At 43.6% G+C, this 24,599-nt stretch overlaps 1 protein-coding gene across 1 annotated transcript in view; it reads left to right on the top strand.

Moving 5' to 3' along the window:
* Positions 1-24,599, top strand: part of Fbxl20 (F-box and leucine rich repeat protein 20) — a 69,915-nt gene that overhangs the window by 27,370 nt on the left and 17,946 nt on the right. The window contains 5 exon segments of the mRNA XM_021212264.2: positions 9,700-9,754; positions 11,992-12,066; positions 13,951-14,045; positions 15,517-15,585; positions 22,832-22,927. Coding sequence (XP_021067923.2) covers positions 9,700-9,754; positions 11,992-12,066; positions 13,951-14,045; positions 15,517-15,585; positions 22,832-22,927 — 390 coding nt within the window.

The raw sequence follows: 24,599 nt of genomic DNA, 5'->3' as shown, positions 1-24,599 counted from the left end.
GGTCTGCACTGCTGGGTTACACTGTTGGGGTCTGCACTGCTGGGTTACACTGTTAGGTCTGCGCTGCTCGGGTCAGCACAGCTTTGGTCTGTACTGTGACTTTTTTTTTTGTTTGTTTGAAATTACTGAGGAAAACTTCTTTCCTTTTCTTTTTCTTTTCTCTTCTTTTGTATTTTATTTTATTTTTTTGAGACAGGGTGTCATTGTGCTCACTATGTAGCCCTGGCTATCCTTGAACTCAGATCTGCTTGACTTTCCTTCCCAAGTGCTGGGATTACAGGCGTGCACTGCCATACCCTGTCTACCTTATTCATCTAAATGATTCATGCCTAGGATATTGCTCTAATGAAATTAGAAATCTTTCAAGAAAAATTATTTAGCCGGGTGAGAAAAAAACCTAGAATCTGACATCTGGTAGTTGAGTCTAAAAACTTTAATAGAGCCACAAAAAATGACATAGTGAAAAATGTATTTACTTCTCTAGCTACAGGTTCATGATATGTTCTGTTAACAGTGCTCTAGATGAATAGAGCACATGCAGGTCGATGTTGACACCCTAGCTGTTGGGTGATTACATCAAAAAGCATTGCCTTTAAAGCTAGAAACAAGGCAGGGATCGTCTCCATTCAATAGGATTCGTACGTTCTCCTTAAAATAATAATGAAAAAGATCACAGTAAAAATGACAAATGACATATGTTTTCATAGGTGATATAACAATGTAGGAAAATCCATGAAACAATTGATGCTATCAAGACTTACAAGCTAAGTATGGTGGCTTCATCTATAACTTAGCACTTAGGAGACCCCGGTGATTCTGTACCAGTCTGTGCTGAGGGTCAGATCTTGTTATCAATAAAACAAAACAAGTCTGGCCTGTAATCCCAGCACTTGGGAGAAGGAGGTACACGGATCAGGTACAGGGGGATAGCCTGCAATAAGATCCTATCTCAATAATAGCAAAATAAAACAAACAAACAAAAAATCCACCTGTTGAAATAAACAAAACCACTCCCCATGATTAAAGTTACATAAAGAGCAATAATAAAAACAAATAAATGGGGGCTGGAGAGACGGCTCAGTGGTTAAGAGCATTGACTGCTCTTTCAGAAGTCCTGAGTTCAAATCCCAGCAACCACATGGTAGCTCACAACCATCTATAATGGGATCTGATGCTCTCTTCTGGTGTGTCTGAAACAGCTACAGTGCACTCACATACATTAAATAAATACACAAGCATACAAACTCATTAAAAATTCCATCATAAGCCGGGCGTGGTGGCGCACGCCTTTAATCCCAGCACTTGGGAGGCAGAGGCAGGCGGATTTCTGAGTTCGGGGCCAGCCTGGTCTGCAAAGTGAGTTCCAGGACAGCCAAGTCTACACGGAGAAACCCCGTCTCGAAAAACCAAAAAAAAAAAAAATTCCATCCTAGGGAATGGTGGAATGGTGGCATTTCCCTTGAATCTCCGCACTTAGGAAGCATAGGCAGGTAGGTCTGTGAGTTTGAAGCTAGCCTGATCTATATAGTGAGTGCCAGAGGAACCGGGGGGGGGGGGGGATATAGGTTCTGTTTCAGTAACCACAAACCAGCAAACAAAGCACCGCTATAAACTATCTCAGTGACGTAACTATCTCTGTGATGTAAAGAATGGGCCGGGGCTGGGGCTCCCTGGCCTGCCCAGCATGTTCAGAGCCTTGCCTTTGATTCTCAGCAACGAGCAGGAGAGATTTCAGCCTCCCACGAGGGGTGTTTTGCTTGGTTCTGTATCTCCTTATCATGCTTGCCAGCTCTCTTCCTTTCCTTCCTTCCTCCCTCTGTGCAGGAAGATGAGCTCACAACATGGCTGACCAGGTTTGGATCTTAAATCTTCCACACAGAAATACAGATTTTAGAAGTCTTTTTACATCTTTCATTTCCTGTGCATGATGGGGGTGGCGGTGAGAGGGCCACGCCATAATGTTTGTGTGAGTGGTGCAGAACTTGGTTCTTCATTCCCTTTCGACTTTTGCATGGGTTCTGAGATCAGAATTAGGTCCTTGGAGTCTTGCAGCAAGTGCTAAGCCATTCCGTTTGTTCAAATAAAAGATACTTTTTTAAAAAAGATGTATTTATTTTATGTATATGAGTACACCATTGCTCTCTTCAGACACACCAGAAGAGGGCATCGGATCCCATTTTGGATGGTTGTGAGCCACCATGTGGTTTCTGGGAATTGAACTCAGGACCTCTGGAAGAGCAGCCAGTGCCCTTAATTGCTGAGCCATCTCCAGCCCTTGAAGCTGTTTTCAACTGCCAGTAATTAACACTTTCAACCCCAACCAAACAATATGGAGATTATTTTAGGTAAACTGAAATAGAAAAATAAACCAGGCCATCACGTTGATTGGTTTAAGGACCTGCAAGATTTTAAGTCAAGTTGTGGGTTCTCTGGTAACCAGCCAGTTATTGGCTTTAAAGCTGCTTTTCCTTATGGGTACTTAATGGCCACTGGCAAATACCAGACTACTGTCTTTTTGTTTGGGTACAGAGATAGTTAATATTAATCCCTAGTAACATCTTCTCTCAGATTGTCGCCCAGTTAGTCCAGTCTGAACCAGTCACTTTAACTGACCCACACTAGTCAGCTAGAATGAAGTGGACTCTGGAGAGTCAGTGCACATCACAGAAGGTAGTGCACGTAGAGGAGCCATGAGCCTCCTTCAGTTAGGGTTCCCTCAAGTGAGGTTCCTGTCAGCCAGCCTTTTGATAGGTTTCGGACATAAGCACTGCTACAACAAAATATTTGACCTAGATAAAGCACATAATGAGTACAGTTTATTTCTCACGAGTTCTGGAGACTAGGACGTCCAAGCATAAGGTGTTGATACATGATGAGCACCTTCTCAATACCTTGTAACCTAGTCAAAGATTAGTCACTGACTGGGCAGTGGTGGCGCAGAGCTTTAATCTCAGCACATGGGAAGCAAAGGCAGGCGAATCTCTGTGAGTGCAAGGCCAGCCTGGTCGACAGAGTGAGTTACAGGACAGCCAGGGCCACACAGAGAAACCCTGTCTGGAAAAAAACAAAAACAAACAAACAAACAAAAAAAGGTTCTATTCTTTTTCTACCTTATTCTCTGATAAAAGTGCTATCTAGTCGCCTCATGAACTACCTGTAAGTTCCAATATACTGTTCTACTGGTGGTTTTGAGAGTCCTTCCAGTGTAACTCTGACTGACCTTGAACCTTCAGCAATCATCTGGACTCAGCCTCATGAGTGCTTTAAGGAACCAGCATACCAGGCTTCAGGTCTAAACTCTTTTAAAGGTTTTATTTATTTGTTACATGTAAGTACTCTGTAGCTGTCTTCAGACACTCCAGAAGAGGGCATCAGACCTCGTTATGGATGGTTGTGAGCCACCATGTGGTTGCTGGGATTTGAACTCTGGACATTCAGAAGAGTAGTCGGGTGCTCTTACTCACTGAGCCATCTCACCAGCCCAGGTCTAAACTCTTAATGACTGTTTCAGTGACAGTACGTTTCTACACTGGTTTTGCAAAACTTTGTATTTCTCATGAGGTCAATGGTCTTGTTTGTTTGTTTGTTTATTGGTGTTTGGTGGGTTTTGTAGTCTTGGCTGGCCTGGAATGCAAGCTGTACATCAAGATGAACTCAGAGTCCTAGAGTTGTCTTGGCACGGTGGCGCACGCCTTTAGTTCCAGGGCTTGGGAAGCAGAGGAGGGAGGACTGCTGCAAGTTGAGGCCAGCCTGGTCTACAAAGTTCCAGGACAGCCAGAACTTTGTAGAACCCCTGTCTCAACAGGAAAAAGCAAGAGCAAAAACTCTTTTGAGTCAATATACCTCTTCCTCCTGAATTTTAATTTTATGAATCTGGATATCTGTTTGCATACATGTGTATACCATGTGCATGTTTGGTACCTTCGGAAGCTAGAAGAGGGCATGGAATCCCTTGAAACTGGAGTAATAGACATTTGTGAGATGTCATGACTGAAAATATTCTTGATTTAGTTGTGGGTCAAAGGTAACATTCTATGTTTTAGCTAAACACATAATGGAATTACCATTTTTATTGGAAAATAAGCATTCTAATAACCATGGCTTTATCCCAGTAAAACATTATCTTACATTTTTTGGGTTTTTTGTTTTTGTTTTTGTTTTTTTTGAGACACCGTCCTACCCTGCAGCCCTGTCTGTCCTGGAACTCACTGTGTAGCCCCGGCTGCCCTCAAGCTTGAGATGCACCTGCCTCTGCCTCCTGAGCACTGGGACAACGGTGTGTGCTGCCAGGCCCATGCTTGGCTTACTTTTGTTTTTTGTTTTTTGTTTTTTTTTCAAAAGAGAAAGAAAGAGAAACTCCCAGGAGCCTCCTGACCGCGGAGCATGTGGCCAGCCTGAGGGGGGCTCTTCTTTTTCCCATTCCATAGCCTTTGTAATCATCATCACAGTGAACCTGGAAGTGCAACAGCTTTCACTTCCTGTACAGGAAGGCAACAGGCTGGCATTCCTCTACCATGGAACATGCGCCCAGTATGGTCAAAGAGAAATGACAGGATTCCTACAGGACATTATTTTACTTTATGTGCTTGGGTGTTTTTTCTGCATGTATATCTATGTATCAGATGTGTACAGTAACCACAGGCCAAAAGAAGGCATTGGATCCCCTGGGACCGGAGTTACACATGGTTGTGAGCTGCCATGTGTAGCTTGTGTGTGTGTGTGTGTGTGTGTGTGTGTGTGTGTAGAGGTGACTTTTACTTTCCTGTAGAAATTGTTGTCTCTAAAGATTACTGCCTCCATATGTTAATTTAGGCCCAGTCCCAGGAGCTTCTAGCCTCCATACAGTCTTCTGTAGGCCTAGAATGTTTCAGCCTCTGAGACTTGCTGCTGAATAAGCTCACCCTTTCTAGTTCTCACAGAGCTCTTGACTGGCTGATTCAACTCAGGTGTTCTGCCTCAAACTCCTCTCCAAGCTGACCAATTCAGTCTGGCTTTTCTCAGTTTCTCCTGAATTGTTCTGTTTGACCTCAAACTAACTCTAGCAATCGGTTCTAATCTTCTAGCCCCTGCTCATCCTTTGGTTCATTCTGGTTTTACCTGTGTCTAGCTGGTTTTCTCTGCAACTTGTCTCTATAACTGTTCCATTAGAACTGCTTGCCCCTCCCCCTGTACTGCCCCTCAAGTAGCTTCCCTTTCCTTTCTCTTCTCATGAGAGTTGGGCATATCCTGTTCTGTCAACCCTTCCTGGGACTTGTCACTTTGCCTGCCAGTTAGACATCACTTTTATGCTTGGGTGCTTCCTTCTACAAACTAACTTCACTTACCTTCAGTGTTTACTATTAAAGGTGTGCACTAAGGGCGTGTCTGTATTCCAGCCAGAGGGATTAAAGGTGTGTGCTAAGGGCTGAGCCTCACCACACCTAGAAACGGGTTTTTCTGTAAATAACACAATGTCAGGCTTCACAATGTGATCAAATATCCTGCAACATTTTGCTTTTTTTTCTTTTAGTTTATCATTTATTTTATGTGTATTTTGCCTTTATATATTCATGTGCACCACATGCATGTCTAGTGTCCTCATTGGATCCCCTGAAACTGTAGCTACAGATGGTTGTGAGCCACCTTATGGGTGCTGGGAATTGAATCCAAGTCCTCCATAAGAACAAGTGCTCAACCCCTGAGCCATCTCTCCAGCGCAGCCTACTTAGAGCAGTGGAACTTTCCAGAGAGTTCTAATAGTAATATAGATGATAAAGTAGCTAATGCTGTTATCGTTTGGATCCTGAATGTCTTCCAAAGGCCCAAGACAACTTGGTCCTTAGTCTTTGGTTCTCTTAGGAGATCGAATAACCCTGAGGAGTTAGGGCCTAGTCAGTTATGAGCCCCTGAGGAGGAATATTGGGAACCTGGTCCTCTGTGCCTCTCTCTCTTTGCTCCCTGGCTATCACATGACCCCTCATGTTGCCATCCCACCTCACCAACAATCTAAGCAACAGCATAGCCAAGTAACTGTGTTATGAAACCTGAAATTGTGGTCATCACATATTTTGCGCAGTGGTGGAAGTCTAACATAGCATACACTAAGGTACTCACGTGCTCTAGACAGTGTAGATTGAAAAGGGCTTGCATACCACTGAGTAGCATTTTGGTTAAAATAATGGTGCTGAAATTACCTAGATAACAGCTCAGGTGTCTGGTGTGGCCTCTCCAGATCTGTGACAAGAGACACACAAAAGGGCTGAGAGTGCTGGCCCACCCGTGGGATCCCAACCCAGCCTGGGCTACAGTGGGATATCCTGGGATAGCCACTCAGACCATCTCAACCTCTCCTCCTCCTAAAACAGACAGGAAACCAGAGAGGTGGGCTGGAGAGGTGGCTCAGCAGCTAAGAGCACTGGTATTCTTACAGTGCATCCGGGTTAGATTCCCAGCATCTACACAATGAAGTTATGGCTCCCATAACTTCAAGTCCAAAGGATATCATGCCTTTTTCTGATACCTATAGGGACCAGACACACAGATTGTACATATATATGTATGTATGTATGTATATATGTGTGTATACCTGTGTGTGCACATGCGCATTGTGCACACGCACAATCATACACAGAAAACAAGATAAATCAGAAGCAAGATTCGGGCAAACAGCGGGCAGAGGCACACATTTTTATCCCTGTACTTGGATGGCAGAGATAGTTGGATCTGTATGAGTTGGAGGCCAGCCTGGGCTACATATTGAGATCCTTTTACAGGTAAACAACAAACTCACAAGAGAGAGGCTGGTGTGCATCTGTAATCCTAGCCCTCGGGAGATAGAGGCAGGAGAATTGCCTCCAGTCTGAGCCAGCCTGCTGCTACTGCTGCTTCTAGTTTCTTTGTTGTTCTTCCTCCTGTTCTTCAGAGGCCAGTGGGAAATAGGCTGTGCGTGTTTCTCAGGATGGAATTCAGGTCCATGTGCATGCTGAACTATCAGTTTACCAAGCTATGGCCCAGGTCCTACTGACACCCATTTCATTCATTATCTCATCATAGTTGTAGTCTGGGCTTTGTTCATGTGATCGGCTGACAGGATACAGAGCAGTTGCGTTTTACGTGTCCTTTTGCTCCTCCCTTAACCCTTTCAACTCAGTATCAACTTTAATCAGTCTCATGTAGGAGAAATAAAAATCTATCAGAAATCTAAGATGAGCCTGGTAGTTCAGGTATTGATCCCAGTTACTTGGCCAGCACTGTGTGTGTGCTGGGAATCAAACCGGGAGGCCTGTAAGAATACTGCTCTTAGCTGCCGAGCCATCTCTCCAGCCCACCCCTCCTGTGGTTTCCTGTCTTTTTTAGGGGGAAGGGAGGTTGAGACAGAGTGGTGTTAAGTGGCCATGGTTGTCCCAGGACTCTCACTCTAGACCAGGGTGAGTTTAAGGTCATCCTTAGACCTTTGCCTCAGAAAGGAAAGCGGGCTCTGGCCTTTGCATAAGGGAAGGGTAAGTTCACTGCTGCCCTTGCCCCTTTTTTCCTCTTGATATCGTGCAATTGTTTGGATCATCCAAACCGCCTTCTGCAGCTGGTGTGTGCATGTAATTGAGCTTTCTGAAGCTGAGGTGGAGGGTGGCGTTCATGGACAGCCAGCCCCAGCTATGTAGTGAGATCTTGTCCTACAGAGGAAAGAACAACTAAGCAATGCTGGCGTCAGAACTGAAAATCGTAAGTCCAGTGAGAGAGGTAGTCAGGAATGATCGTCTCCAGCACATACACTCGCTGTCGTCAAGTGATTGCTCACAGGTAGCTTAGCCATTAGTAGGGAACTCGGGTGATACTGGAAAGCCATTAACATGCAAAAGGATGGAGTTGAACTGGAGAATATACATGGTGTTAGTGGTAACTGGTGGGTCCTGTGATTGATCCCAACAGCACATACACATACAACCCCAAATAATAGCTAAAATTATAAACATTTGGAATAAAGTTGTCCCTAACAATGATTTCTTGAATATGACACCTCAGACTCAGGAGATGAAAGAAAAGCATGTCACTTGGTCCGCATCATGGTACAAAGATGGTACAACAGTGACAAGGCAGCCTGAGTGTGTAACCCCGAGTGTGGAAGGAAATGTGTGTGTAACTAGCTCTGAGTGTGTGGGGCTGGTGAGATGGCTCAGCGGGTAAGGGCACCGACTACTCTTCCAAAGGTCCCGAGTTCAAATCCCAGCAGCCATATGGTGGCTCACAACCATCCGTAACAAGATCTGATGCCCTCTTCTGGAGTGTCTGAAGTCAGCTACAGTGTACTTACATATAATAAATAAATAGATCTTTAACAACAACTAGCCCCGAGTGGGGAAGAAAGTGAAGTGGGCAAGTAATAAAGGGTACAAAAGACTTCACAGTCCAACGAGAAAGCCTACAAACGACCTCATTGTAAAATAACCACAGAGAGTAAACATTTTTTTAAAAGATTTATTTATTATTTATTTTATAAGCTACCATGTGGTTTCTGGGAGTTGAACTCAGGACCTCTGGAAGAGCAGTCAGTGCTCTTAATTGGTGAGCCATCTCTCCAACCCCCGAGATACCAATTCTTATTTCACAGACATTAATCCAGCTGCTAAAAACAAGAAGCCAGGCATGGTAGAACATGCCTATAATCCCAGCATTTGGGAGGCAGAGGCAGGTGGATCTCTGAGTTCAAGGCCAGCCTGGTCTACAGAGCAAGTTCCAAGACAGCCTGTGGTATTACAGGTATTACATGTCTGGAAAAACAGATCGGGGGTGGGAGGAAGAGGAAGAAGGAGAAGGAAGGAAAGGAAAAGAAAGAAAAGGTAGCAAAGATAGAGCAACTGGAACAATTTTTCACTGATAAATAGGTGTTTAAAATGGTACAACTGATGCATAACAGAACTACAAACGAGTCTACTTTTGGATATATAGCTGAAATAATTGAAATCAGACTCAAACAGGTGTTTATGTGCATAGACACAGAATTTATAGTAACCAGTTGAGAAAAGTAGCATCAATGAATGTACAGCATATAGTATTTTATATAATGAACTAGTATTCAGCCTTACAAATGAAATAATACCCAGAGAGATTGAAGAATGGGGTTTCGAGGGCTGAAAAGAGAATGGCAAGTTACTGTTAAATACAAAGTTTCAGTTTGACAAGATACAATTTGAGGCTGGTGGTAATGGTTACATAATTCTTAACACCATTGAACTATACATACTTAACATAGTTTGGGGGCTGGCCCTCAACTGCTCTGTCTTTCAAGGTGAAAGAATTATTTTTGCAAATTGTTCAGGGTATATTTGTATTTGTTTGAAAGAACTGCCTTTGGGTGTTGGAGGTGTTTGTGTATGTATATAATGTTCTGTGTACATCATTATAGGCTAAATCCAACTTGTTAAGCAACTGTATGTGGGTACAAAGGGGACCGACCAGCAAAATGGGGGAGGAAGAAAGAATGTCCTAGAGGATACATAATGAAAAGATAAGGAAACCTGTCATTTTATACACTAAAACTTTTTATTTAAAGAACAAAACCTAGATACAGTGGTTACTCACCTGTAAGCCTACCTCTCCAGAGACTGGAGCAGGAGGACTTTGGACCACATGATGAGGTGGGCATGAGAGAGACTGTATAAGAGACAGACTATCTAAAGAGTGAGAACAAATGATAAAAAGCTTGTCCCTCTCTTTTCTTCTTAGGATATTTTCTTTCCTGGATGTTGTTACCCTGTGTCGCTGTGCTCAGGTCTCCAGGGTAAGATGGTTGACATGGTGACAGGGGACCTCCTCCTGGACTGGGACTGATCGCCTTTTAGGTGTTGCTTGTCTATTTTGCAGAGATTATTTCACTCAGGGTACCCCGTCCATGCCCTGTCACTCTATGATTGAATTCTGTTTTATGTACTGTTGCTAACGTCTGCATGATACAAACAGAAGGGGTACTTTACATTGGAAACCTTAACGCTGCTCATTTCATAACAGCACATAGGCATGCATGTGGCTGTATTAAAGGCTCTTGTGTACCTAATTCTCATGTTGTCTCCATATAGTCCTTTCTTCAGAAATGACAGGAGGGGAGAAAGGCTCCAGAGTAGCCAGCCCGTGGGAGGTTCCCATGAAGTAGTTTCTGTTCTGGGTGGACCCAAGTGTCTCTTCAGACCACCCATGTAACTCCTACCACCAATGTATTCCAGAACCCAGAAACCTTAATGTAGAAATTTCCCCTTTCTGGTAATTTTAAAATAACTTTTCCATGCTAAAGTCTCTACTTGCTTGCATATCCACCATGCTGGAAACGATAAGCTGTGTTGTGATTTCTTTATTCTGTTTTTGTCCTGTAACTGTATAGCTAGTCCTTACCTGCACACGTCCTTACAAATGAGCACATTTTCCTGTCTTGCTCCTTATAAACTAAAGTTGTCATCCAGGGGTGTTCACAGTAATCTTTGATTGTGGTTTTCACTTAAGGAAGGCAGGGAGCTACCAAATCTCATTAACCCTGGACTGTTAGTGCCTCTCAGTATCCTGTTCCAATACTTGCGGACTGTACTGGGAAGGAGGCATTTGCTCTTGTGGTGCTGGGATTGAGTCTAGTGCTGGGTAGAAGGTAGGCCAGGCCTCACACTGAGCCACACTGCCAGGCCTGACACCACTGAGCCACACTGCCAGGCCTTGGAGGGTTTTGCTTTGTTTTGTTTTTTAATGCAGACTCTAGGGAGGAACCTGTCATTCCTAATTTTAGGCTGAGTTCTGCATGTTTCCTGCTCAGTGAAGAACCTGGCAAGGACTAGCACACAATCAGAGATATATTTAGCCCAAGAATCTCTTAAACATGTGGTTTTAAGAGTTTTATTTGTTAACTTCCCATGGCTATCAATTAAAAAAAAAAAAAAAAAAAAAAACACTGGAAAAATCTGAAGCCACAAAGAGAAAAGTAGCGTTGCCCACATGAGAACCGTAGTGAAAGCATACCTGGTTTTGGAGTAGCTGCTCGCTTGCCCTCATACCCTGACATGCTTTTTGCTGATCGTATGACAATTATCCTTGGGTTTCTTAGAATATCCAAAATTTGGTTTTGGAAATCTTGAAGAAAAGTGGGAAATGGTGGTGGCGCAAACCCTTAATCCCATCACTCGGGAGGCAGAGGATGAGGGGTCTCTAAGAGTTCCTGGTCACCCAGTGCTACGCAGCTCAAAATTGTCTGTCAGAGGAATGGCTAGAAGTGTGACCTCCATTAAATTGCTTTTTTAAATTTGTTGTAATAAATAATACTCATATCTCAGTGTATGTGATGGCTGATACCTATAATTCTGATACTTGAGTATCTTGGGTTTGAGTCACCCTAGGCTACATAGTGAAATACATGCAGAAGAGTATATATTGTTCTGAACAATATATGACTTTATTACATAATTAGAGGAAGCTTTTAAAAGGTTTAAAATGTCAAATGTTACACAACAAACAAGCTCCTACTGATATGGTCTCACACCCAATCCTGAATGTTGAAAATTGAAGAGACATATAACAGCTTTAAAATTAACACTGAGGCCTGGCCTGGCCCCTAGGAGGATTGAAGCAGAAACAGGAGATAAAGAGTTGGAGGTCGGTGGGCCCAGCACATAAGCCCTTTCCTAAAACAGTCAATCAGGGCTGCCCCTGCTCTGCTGAACAGTGTCTGCCTAGCAGGTACAGGGCCCTGGATTTGATCCCAGCAAGACAAACAGTAAAATGCAATTGTCACTGAGTCAAATTGGACAGAATATTGATCGATTATGGAGCATAGCTTAATGAGTACATTGATAATGAGGAAACACGATAAGAGAAAAATCCTGCCGCTGCCTCCCTGGGGCTTCGCTGCCCTGATGCGGGTCCCTCGGAGACTGAGGACATTTTTGGTTGAGCTCAGTTATTGGGTGGTTGAATTGTGAATTTAGACACTACAGTTTCTGTTTTCATTTTGTCCTCTGTTCTTTCTCTCTTTATTCAAAACAGGCCTGGAATGTCCTTGCTCTGGATGGCAGTAACTGGCAACGGATAGACCTGTTTGATTTCCAGAGGGACATTGAGGTATGTCTCCATGCTGTGTGGGGGGCATTGAGGTGTGACTTGGTGGTGTGTGGGGAGACACTGAGGTATGACTCTGTGGTGTGGGGACAGGGGAGACACTGAGGTATGACTCTGGTGAGTATGAGGATATGAAGGTATAGTTTCCAAGCCATAGAAATCTTTTTTTTCCACTGAAGTTAATTGTTTTGGTACAGCTGAACTTCATGGAAGCCTCCAGTGTCCCAGGAGGATTTTCTTAACTAGGTGTGGGAGCACAAGTCTTTAATCTCAGCAGAGTCAGGCAAACCGTTGTGAGCTGGAGACCAGCCTGGCTGCATAATGAGACCCTGTGTCAACACGAAATGAGACAACAACAAAGTGTGAGACAAGTGTTTCTTCAGGTTTTGGGAGAGGGTGCTAGGACTCAGACCTGGACCTGGAGCTTGAGAGACCACACCCCTGACTCATCTGCTTCCTCCCCCTGGTTTTTCCTTCAGTTTTTAGTTCCCTGAAATAACACTATGTTCTTAATTACATTAGTCCTGAGAAGAAAGGTTTTGTCTTGTGGTTTTTATATTTGTTTATTTTACAGTAAGTAGGCTTAACCTTGTTGGGTGTGGTTATTTGTGTTTATTCTTGTTGTGTGTTTTGATTCTTGGGGGAACAAGAATAGATATAATTAAAACTATTAAATTGTTTTTTACTAATGAGACAATTTCCTTGGGGTACAGTCTTTTTTTCTCACTTAATCTTTTAATGTAGCCTGTTAGTTTCCTCTGAGTAGAAAAGTAGACTAGTGTCCAGGCATCCGCACACCTCTGGCCCCAGGAAATTAGAGAGAAAGTCCAGAAGATCAGAAAATAGCGCAGGGTCAGGGGTGGGGAGATGGCTCAGTTGATAAAGTCCTTGCCATACGGGTGTGAGGACCTGAGTTCAGATCACAGCATCTATGTACAGGTCAGGGATGGAGGTCCACCTCTAACTCCAGAGCCAAGGGAACAGTGGTGGAGACAGATGCAGCCTAGAAGCTTGCTAGCTAGCCCGTCTACCACAGAGGAAGTCTGTTCAGAGAGAAGCCCTATCTCAACATAAAGTGAAGAAGCAGGTAGAGAAGACAGGCATCCCAACAGCCTCTGGACCCGCGCAGATGTGTGTACCACAGGGAGTTCAAGTTCACCATTAGCCACTTGGGCACAGGAGACAACATCTCAAAACAACAAGACTAGAGCTGAAGAGATGGCTCGGCACTGGCGGCTTTTCTAGAGGACCCTGGTTTTGATTCCCAGATTCCACATGGCAGCTTACAGCCCTCTGTAGCTCCAGTTTCAGAAAATCAGGCTCCCTGTTGTGGCCAACACAGGCACTGCATGCATGTGATGCACAGGCATGCATGCAGCCTGAACTCTTAATTAGAATTTTAAAAAAGGCACAAAAAACTCATTAACATTATACTACGTTTACCCTACACTTTTCTGATCTTGTGGACATGTGTACTTAACAGACATGGCCCACAGGATCATTCAGCCACATGGCGAGTGCCCATTGAGTTCCTACTATGTGCAGAGTGCTATAGAGAGTTCTTACAAAGGACACAAGAGTAAATGTGGACAGTTATGTCCTCCCGTAGCTGTGGTTAACCCAGGCAAGCCCCATACATGACTTGGAGTTCTACAAAGACAGGACAGGGCTATTCCTCAAATACAGGCTCCTCGTGAAGGTAAAGAGAGACCAGCTGTGTTCCCATAGATGGGCTTCTCAGAGTACGTTGAGATTTTCTTAAAACTCCCTTACTTAAACGCTTTTCTCTCTGTTTATAAATTCCTTTTTAAAAAAAAAAAAATGAAGATGTATTCTTGTCAAAAGAAGTAACATAAGCTGTCTTTTTGCTTAACTGTCTCTTCATAGGGCCGGGTAGTGGAAAATATTTCAAAACGGTGTGGAGGCTTTTTACGAAAGTTAAGTCTTCGTGGGTGTCTGGGAGTAGGAGACAATGCATTAAGGTAAAAGGAAAACTTTAAAAACTTTCAATCTTGTACATTGAAGTAAAGAACAGCACCAACTCACTTAGAGTAAACTCAAGAGTAGCTTTTAAATTTCTAAGCTGTTCAAAATGCGAATGTGTATGTTGGTTATAACAAATTTCTAGTACGAACTGGAGACCCAGGGTGCAGTAGCCTGGGCTACACAGCAAATGCAGGGCAGAGATGAGATTTCAAAATGATCTATACTAAAGCATTAGTATAGTATAATGGGGACCTTTAGTTATAGACTTCTGTTAATTCAAAGATAAAATGATTTTCAGCTTTTTTTTTTTTTTTTTTTTTTTTTTTGGTTTTTCGAGACAAGGTTTCTCTGTATAGCTCTGGCTGTCCTGGAACTCACTTTGTAGACCAGGCTGGCCTCGAACTCAGAAATCCACCTGCCTCTGCCTCCCAAGTGCTGGGATTAAAGGCGTGCGCCACCACCGCCCAGCGTGATTTTCAGCTTTTTTTGCCACAAAGATCCATGTTTAACCTCAGAAATTGAGAGGTTAAAGTAGTGGGATTGCAAGTCCACGGTGACACAGGGTGATACAAGGAGCTTCTGAGAAGAGTAAAGAATGGCTTGTGGAGCCGGGGGTGGTGACACATGCCTTTAATCCCAGCACTGGGAAGGCAGAGGCAGGTGAATGTCTCTGAGTGCAAGACCAACTTGGTCTACAAGAAGGTTCCAGGACAGCCAGGGACACAGAAACCCTGCCTTGTAACAGAGGAACAAAAGGAGCAGCCTGCGGAGCTGATCTCCGTGGACCCACCAGCTACTTTGTTGGATTCACACCTCACACACAGATATCAAAGTTGGTTCTTCTTCATCTCAACAGTTCGTTGATTTTGCAGATAGGTACTGGCTATTTCAGTTCATTGCCAACACAGCTGTCCACCAGAGTCAGCTCAGACCCTGTAGGCAAGCAGCGCAGTTTTATAATCAGCCCCTACACAGCTGCTAGTTGCAAGTCCCAGTTGCTATGCACGTCTCTGGATGGCCCATAAAATCAGGTGTTAACATGACTCCTCCCAAATTTTCTAATTTGCTAGCACAAGCCCGGTAATTCAGGAAAGAGCTTTGGGTACTAGTAACAGCTCACTATAAAGCACATAAGTATCTAGAGAACGTGCTGCACAGGGCAGGATTGAGTAGTGTCTGAAGACCGGAGCACCTGACTTTGTGGAGTTGACATGCCGCCTTCCCAGGGCAACACCCCAGCAGCTCTCATTCATTATTCAAATAATGAGGACAAAGTTCTCACAGCTGTTCCTCAGGATATTACAAACGTCTTAGGATCTCTATCCTGGAAGCTAGGGACCAAACCAATTATATATTTTAAATATTACAGCACCATAGGTGTCAACAACCAGTATTATTTTGTGTCTTTTTTTATATCTAAAGTTTTGCCCAATTTATTTGTAACCTTTAACTTTTTTCTCCATAAAGGACCTTTGCACAAAACTGTAGGAATATTGAAGTACTAAGTCTCAACGGATGTACAAAGACAACAGATGCGTGAGTATTGACTTCAGGAGGCAATGTCATTAGTCCATAGTCTGCCCTATTCTGGTCTTGACTGAACACACTGAATTAAGTTCCCTTGATTTTATGAACAATTCTTTTTTTGTCTGGCTTATGATGCTAAGGCATGAGCCCAGGGCCTTGCGCTGTATACTCTGAGCTACATCCCCAGTGCTAGAAGAAAAAAACTTAAGAGAAAAGCAATGAAGGGAGAGGTGGAACAGAAGGCTTCCTTTGAGCTCATTCATCTGTGATATTTAAAGTGGGATTTAAACACTACAGCTAATGTATGTGCTGTAAGGCTGATAATCAAAAGCCACGTGACAGATAATTGTACAAAATGATTAAAACTGTAAACACAGACCTAAATGGCTAGTGCTATTATATAAAAACGGTTAACACAATCCTTCATCTTTCAGAATCTTATAGTCAGACATGAGATACACAAATGGGCATGAAAAACTTCAGCCCCAGGTTATCTGTTGGTGGTAATGTAAATCAAGTCTCATTTAAATACTCTGTAGCTGAGTTGTTATAAAGTGAAGGCAGAGAAGAGTGGACAAACAGGAGCCAGGGTTGTTTATGGAGTTCCCATCAAAATGTCCTAAAACGGTAAGCTTTATTTAAATGCTGGGGAGACAGAAGAGCACAGGACATGTGGGTGTTTTATTTCTCTTCTATGAGGCCTTGGCTGAGGAGTGCTGATTTTAAGCCAGCCTATAAAAACTCTGTCTCAGAAACAAAAAGAAAGATTGACAGAAGTCATTTGTGTCCATAACCATTGAGCTTGGTACTTGGGAAGTAGAAGACAGTAGATCATGAGTTCTAGACCAGCCTCTGCTACATAGTTTTAGGGCAGCCTGAACTACAGGAGATTCTGTCTTCAAACAAAACCAAACTGGGGCAGGGGAAGCCTGAGTCTCAAAGCCATCCCTAGGAACTGGAAGCAAGGAAGTTCCAGGAACCAAAGTTCAGGTCTAGTCTGTGTTGGTGTCGTAACAACTCAGAAAGAATTTCTCTCGACTGACTTTTTTTGTTCTGTGCTGGAGGCCTGGGGTGTTGATCGTGTGCTCTGAGCACTGAGAGCTGTCACCCAGCCTCAGCTGGTGTTACTGTGGCCATTCTTCTCCAGATCATTGACTCCTCCTACTTATTTATTATCCTCTCTGAGTTTGTCAGTACTTGGAAGAAAAAAGCCCTAGACATGGTTTTTAATCTGTTAAATATTTTAGGCTAGATTTACATCATAATGATCAATGCCTTTTTATTCTTAATTATTTATTTATTTTATGTGAGTACACTGTAGCTGTCTTCAGACACACCAGAAGAGGGTGTCAGATCCCATTACAGATAGCCATGAGCCACCATGTGGTTGCTGGGAATTGAACTCAGGACCTCTGGAAGAGCAGTTAGTGCTCTTAACTGCTGAGCCATCTCTCCAGCCGCCTTTTTATTTTTATTTATTTATTTTTAAAGATTTATTTATTTATTTATTATATGTAAGAGGAAGTCAGATCTTGTTACGGATGGTTATGAGCCACCATGTGTTTGCTGGGATTTGAACTCCGGGCCTTCGGAAGAGCGGTCGGGTGCTGTTACCAACTGAGCCATCTCACCAGCCCGCCTTTTTATTTTTAATACTGAAGATCAGACTCAAATCTTGTGCATTTAGGCAAGCTCTACCACTGAGCTAAAACCCTAGCTCCAGGTCTGTGAAATCCTTTTGTTTGGAGAAAGGGTTTCTCTGTGAGGGCCTGGCTGTCCTGGAACTCACTTTATAGACAAAACTGTAGACCAGGCTGGCCCAAACTCAAGAAAACCAACCAGTGCTGTGATTTAAGGTGTGTGTAACTGCCGCTGTAGCCATTGTCACCGCCTGGCTAAGTCAGTGGAATTCTTGCCTGGGGCTCCTGGCCCACCAATCCCGTGAAAAGCTCTGAATACTTAGTAAATGAGGTAGAGTAAAAACCAGTCGGTTTAGAGTTGGCTCATAGATAGGCTCACTTGATTTAAAACATTAGCAATAAAAATGATAATGAGGAAAGGGAAAGCAAAGGCCCTTCTACCTCGAAGCTGTAGGTCTCTAACCCTCAGGATGTAACATCCAGGGAGGCACACTCAGGCATTTCCCTGGGCTGGAGAGAGCTCAGGGCTTAGGAGCACTAGATGCTCTTACAGAGGACCCAGACTCACTTTACCTCACTTGCAGCTCACATCCTTCAGTAATTCCAGTTCCAGGAGATGTGGTGCCCTTTTCAGGCATGCACACACTGCACTCACAGTCAAGCATAAACATAAAATAAATCTAAGAAAAGAAACCTCACATATTTTTTCTTGGCCAGAGGCTATGTACACAGGCAGCAGTGGCAAGAATAAACACAAAATGGCCACATACTCCTGGTTGGTAGAGCTTAGGCTTATAGAAAAGTACAGCCCGGCGGTGGTGGCACACGCCTTTAATCCCAGCACTCGGGAGGCAGAGGCAGGCAGATGTTTGAGTTCAAGGCCAGCCTGGTCTACAAAGTGAGTTCCAGGACAGCCAGGGCTACACAGAGAAACCCTGTCTCGAAAAACCAGAGAGAGAGAGAGAGAGAGAGAGAGAGAGAGAGAGAGAGAGAGAGAGAGAGAGAGAGAGAGAGAGAGAGAGAGAGAGAGAGAGAGAGAGAGAGAGAAAGAACCAAGGAAAAGATACTTGAAAGGAGCTGGAACTTGGAATGTCCTCTCTAGCCCACGTGTGAACTATCAGCATAACATGGAAGCTGTGCTTCCGTGGGCAGAACATCAGGTGAAAGAAGTGAGGGAAACAAACACTGGGGTATGAACACCATCAGCCCCAGTGACTGGATGAGACGGGTCAGGTAGAGTATCTACTAAAGAAGTGAGTGAGTAACAACCTCCCTCAGGAAAATTATTTAAAGAGGATTGCTATAGTCCCACTTTGGGAGATAGAGACCAGAGGTTCTAGAGGTTAAGACCAGGTTAGACTACATAGATCCTATCTCAAAAACCTGAAAGAGGGCCTGGTATGCAACTCAGTCTGGAATGACCAGCATGGGTAAGTCCCTGGGGAACAAACCCTAGCAACATACATACAAAAAAAGAAGGAGGAGGAGGAAGGGAGGGAGGGAGGGAGAGAGAGAAAGAGAAAGACAGACAGACACCTTAGATCCCACACAAGTAAATTAATACCTTTAATCTCAGCAAGTAGGGACAGAAGCAGGCAGATCTCAGTGTTAGACTTCAGCCTGGTCTGCAGAGCAAGGTCTAAGCCCTGCCAGACAGCGTAGTGAGACCCTTAGAAATACATAGCAATACAGGAATGGAAAATACTGTATGCGAGCAGAACATTCTACCCAGCGATTGCAGAGAACACACTGTGTTCTGGACACTTAGAATAGACCATAGGCTGGGTACTAGACAAGCTTAATAAGATGAAAATAATTAACTGGGTGTTCTCTCTTTATAACTAGAGAGCTAAACTAGAGGTCTTCGACAGAAGAAAATATGAGGAAATAACAAGAATTTAAAAATTAAAGCAATAAGCAATATACATTTTTAATAGCCCATAAGTTAAAGACAGAAATTCTCTCTGTCTTTTGAGGTGACTGGGAGTAAGGTAACCAGTTCATGCCTGCAATCTCTGCACTGGGATGCTGAGGCAGAGGGATTACCTCAAGTTTCAGACCAGCTTGAGCTACGGTGATTACCCAGGTTCTCCATGAGACTCACATATTCTCACATGACATTAGAGACTTCATTTTCTTTTAATGGAATAAACGTGAAATCATAAGACCAAGCAAGGCATGGTGGTACACACCTGTAATCCCAGCATTTAAGAAGAGATAGGAAGCCGGGCGTGGTGGTGCACTGTCCCAGCACTTGGTCTACAGAGTGAGTTCCAGGACAGCTAGGGCTACACAGAGAAACCCTGTCTCGAAAAAAATTTAAAAAAAAAAAAAAAAAAGTTCAAAGCTCTTTTAAGTTAAGTGATTTTTAGGGAATTTTCCCAGGTTAATGCATCGTAAAAGTCCTGCCTGACTGGAGTCCACACTTAATCTCAGCACTCAGGGTTGAGGTCAGAGAATTAAGGCACAGTGGGCTCCAAAGCAAGTGCCAGGCTTGCTAGGCTACATAACTGTAGCAGACCTACCCGGGAAGCTGAGACCTGAGGAAGTCTGGGTTTTGCTTAGGCTACAGAGTGAGCTCAAGGTCAGCTTGGGTGATTCAGTGATACCCTGTCACCAAAAAAATAAAACAAAAATCTAGAGACATGAGAGACATAAATCAGTGTTCGGACACTGGCCTAGCACACACGCAGTCCCCATTCAATCCTCGGTAATATGAAAGAAGAGAGAAATGTGCTGTTGTGTTTCTGTGTAGCCCAGGCTAGCCTGAAACTAACTCTTAACCCCTTCTTCAGCTGTCCCAAATGCAGTGATGTGAAGGGTGTGTGCCACTACACCCTGCTATAACATTTTACTTAATACTGAAAGGCTCCTTTACCTCGAAGGTCGGGAGCAAATTAATGGTGCCAACAGGGGGCCTGGGGATGGGGCAGGAGACCAGTCCAGCTACTAAAGTCTGTTAAATCTGCCTGTCCATCACTGAGCCAGCACACTTCGTTTCTAGTCCACATTGTGTGTGGAGCATCTAGCTGGTGCTGTAAGTTTGAGGGTTTTCTTTTGTACTACATTGTGGACGTGGAGAAAACAAATAAGCAAACAGGAACAATGAAGTAAAGCCTTACTTGTGGTGAACAAGCCTACAGACCGTTCATGTGGATTCCTAAGCTAGGGTGGGAGAGGAGGCTCAGCCAGAGGGTTGGCGATGTACTCCAGTTCTCTACTACCCTTCCCCCACCTCACACACACACACACACACTCACTCGCTCGCTCACACCATGTTTTTAACTTAAAAACAGTCTATGTAAGCCAATGTAAGTACACTTGTAATCCTAGCATTTGGAGAGCCAAAGATAAAAATTGGATCAGGAGTCCAAGAGTTCAAGACCAGCCTCACCTATGTAAGATGCTATAATAATAAGCATGCTGGGTATGGTGGCATATACCTTTAGTCCTAGCACTGGAAAGCAGAGGGAGGTGGATCTCTGCTAGTTCCAGGACAGCCAGGGCTATTACAGAGAAACATGTCAAAATACATACATGCGTAAATACATGCATACATATATACAAACATACATACAAGAATTAAAATAATTAAATAAATCATAAACCACAAAAACTTGCTAGTATTCACAAAACATTTAAGAGCTCTTTAGGGTCCGTGAGATAGTTGATAACCTAGGTTCAGTCCCCGGGATCACAGAAGGATGGAAGGAACTCCCCATGACTTCCACATTACATGCTGTACCACATTTGTGCCCAAACTCCAATTGTTCTCCTAAGCCGGGTGTGGTGGCACACGCCTTTAATCCCAGCACTTGAGAGGCAGAGGCAGGCGGATTTCTGAGGCCAGCCTGGTCTACAGAGTGAGTTTCAGGACAGCCAGGGCTACACAGAGAAAAACCCTGTCCCCAAAAAACAACAAAAAAAAATTATTCTCCTTTCCTCCTCCTCCTCTTCCTCCTCCTCCTCCCATCTTCAACACACCTTTAGCGTCCACATTCAGGAGACAGAGGCAGGCAAATCACTTGAGTAAGGCCAGCCTGGTCTACATAGTGAGTTCCATGAAAGCCAGGACTGTGTAGTGAGGCCCTGTCTCAGAAAAATAAAAAACATGCATAATAATAATTCTCTAGATAGAGGATCGATACTCAAGAAATTCTGTTTCTACATATTAGTAACATAATGCAAAAGTGAAATTTAAGAAAAGTTTCAAGCCAGGAAGTGTAGTGAAGCGCGCCTGTGTTCGTGGCACTCAGGAGATGGGACACAAAAGGCCATGGAATCCCTAGGTTTGTTGGCTGCCGGCCTAGGCTCCAGGTGAGCTCTGGACCACTGTGTGGCACCTGAAGATCAGCACCCAAGGTCTTGTCACTTGCACACATGCCAAGCCGACCTTAGGAAGATTTCCTTTAACCGTAACTTCAAAAGGAACCAGAGTTTACAATAAATGTAGTAAAGGAAATACTGAATGCCTGTAATGCCGGCACTTGGGGCACTTGACACAAGCAGAAAACCAACCCTTAAATTAAATTAATTAAATAGATTCATATAGGGTATGGGATATCCCAGTAGTGGAGAGCTTTAGCACGTGTAAGATTGGGGATTGACATCGTAAATCCTGGGCAGTACCACAATACTATAAGCGCTCTCTTACACCCCACTTCCAGTCCTTCCTCTGTAGATCTTACAAAGTTCCAGCTCTTTCTTTTCTGCCCTATACAGCCTTCTCATGAAGAGAAGGTACAGTGCAGCCAGAAGAGGTAGAGCTTATGGAGCTGGGCCTCTGGCATTTATGGGTTCATAGAGCAAGTGTGAACCTCTTTTTTGTTTTGTTTTTTTTTTAAGATTTATTTATTTTATGTATGTGAGTACACTGTAGCTATACAGATGGTTGTGAGCCTTCATATGGTCATTGGGAATTGAATTTAGGACCTCTGCTCACTCCGATCAGCTCTGGTCAGTCCCGCTCACTCAGTACCTGCTTGTTCTGGCCCAAAGATGTATTTATTATTTTAAATAAATTTTGAGGGTGTCCGATCTCAGTATGGGTGGTTGTGAGCCCATGTGGTTGCTGGGATTTGAACTCAGGACCTTTGGAAGAGCAGTCAGTGCTCTTACCCACTGAGCCATCCCCTAGTGCAAACCTTAGCATTCGCGCACACAGTATGCTGTCCCTGCTCACAGTGTTTCCGGATGAAAACCAAACACTTGTTGTGTGATGCAAGTTAAACACAGCACAGCTTTTCTTTTGCTCTTCAGTAAGATCCTAGGTTTATGGCTGCTTTGGGGATGCTATGAAAATTTTACAATTCTGATATACACATGCATATTTCCTGAGAAAGGTGTATGATGCATTAAACATTTAAGTTGTTGGACTTGCATATATTTCATCAAGTACCTTACTTAAATTTTATTGTTTTTATGTGTCTGGGAGTGCAGCTGTACAGTTTCTACAGGACAGGTGTGACAGCACAAACGTGAGGTCAGAAGACAGATTCAGGGGCAAAGCGCGACTGACAGGGCGTGGTCGATCAGATGCTCTTCCCTACTGAGCCTCTCAGTGCCTAGATGTGTTCTTATTTTAAGTGTGTATTCTTTCCCCCCTCTATCTGCAGTACCTGCACTAGCCTTAGCAAGTTCTGCTCCAAACTCAGGCACCTCGACTTGGCTTCCTGTACATCAATAACAAACATGTCTCTCAAAGCTCTGAGGTAAGTTTCTTATAATATGCCTATTACTACATACTTGTAAAAAGAAAATAACTGATAACACAGTTGGAATTGAAGGTAGTGATGTTTTATAGGTGTGTCCTACAGTTCCCAGAGGACCCTTTCTTGCCCCTGCTCACATTAAAATCACAGGCTACAGTAATATGAAGCATCCAGAGATAAAACTTTTGAACAGAGCAGTATGGGTTATCTGCTAATGATCAGATAGATGTTCATAAAGGACTGCTTTTTTTTTTTTTTTTTTTTTTGGTTTTTCGAGACAGGGTTTCTCTGTATAGCCCTGGCTGTCCTGGAACTCACTTTGTAGACCAGGCCGGCCTCGAACTCAGAAATCCTCCTGCCTCTGCCTCCCGAGTGCTGGGATTAAAGGCGTGCACCACCACGCCTGGCTAGGACTGCTTTTTTAAAAAAAAGTGCCACGTGTAGTTACAGCCTAGTGGTCAAATGGAGTCTAGAGACGGTTTATTGTCCTGCTGAACACAACCCCTCTAAGATCTTGCTGCATTGTTACTAGGATTATGTGAGACACTGTCAGGCTGATGTGAAGGCCTTCATGTGCTTCAGCCTTTCATACATAAAGTGCTTTAAAGCCACCTCTGATAATGTGCTTTATACACACACGGCAGTAAGTGTTCACTACCTCCCTGTTCTCATATTTAAGTACATTAAAGCTAGAGGTGGCTCACACCAATAATCCCAGCACTTGGAAAGCTTGGACAAGAGGATCATTAGTTCAAGGCCAGCCTTGACTGAGTGGCAGTGCCTAGAACAGTTTTTTCTTTTCTTGGTTGTGAACCTAGGGCTATGCAGGTGCAGCAGGTGCCATCCCTGAGCCCAATGCCCAAGCCTCCCCTCGCCTCCCCTTTCGTGTTCTTAATTTTTCATGTGGCTTCTGTTTATTTGTCTTAAGACAGATTCTCACTCTATATCTCTGAACTTGCTCTGCAGAGCAAGATGGACTTGAACTCAGAGATGCACCTGCCTCTGCCTCTAGAGCTCTGGGGGTTTTGTTTCATTTTATTTTAATTTCTAGTAGTGTCTCACTATGTACACCAGCTGGCCTATAGACCAGGAAGGCTTTGAATTTATGATTGTCTTGCCTCAGCCTCTCAAGTAGCTGTCAGGCCTGACCTGGGGGAAAATAAATAAATAAATAAATAAATATATCAGGCTGGCCTTGAACTTCTGAAACACTTGCCTTTAGTTCCAAAACAAATTTATTTTTTAAAAAAAAATACTCCTTTTGAAAATCTTTTTTTTTTAAATTTATTTATTATATATACAGCATTCTGCCTGTGGCCAGAAGAGGGTATCAGAATCCAGTGTAGATGGCTGTGAGCCAACATGTGGTTGCTGGGAATTGAACTCAGGACCTTCGGAAGAGCAATCAGTGCTTTTACCTGGCGAGCCATCTCGCCAGCTCCTCTTAAGATTATGCTGCTATATACCTGTAGTATTAAACCAGCCAAGGCTACCTATCAAGACCCTATGTCAGATAGAGAGAAAGAATTAGTAAACCATGTAAAGCATGAGTCCTTTTGGAGCTTCCGTGTGGGTGTGTGGTGCATCCATAGCGCTTGCTGTGCAAGGCCGTTGGATCGGTGACACTTAACATTTATAAGATATTTTCACATAATTGAACTCATTTACTAAA

The sequence above is a fragment of the Mus pahari genome, chromosome 14, assembly GCF_900095145.1.
Source record: "Mus pahari chromosome 14, PAHARI_EIJ_v1.1, whole genome shotgun sequence".
Classification (NCBI taxonomy): domain Eukaryota; kingdom Metazoa; phylum Chordata; class Mammalia; order Rodentia; family Muridae; genus Mus; species Mus pahari.
Note: the sequence above shows the minus strand (reverse complement) of the source record. Positions and strands in the feature narration are given on the sequence as shown.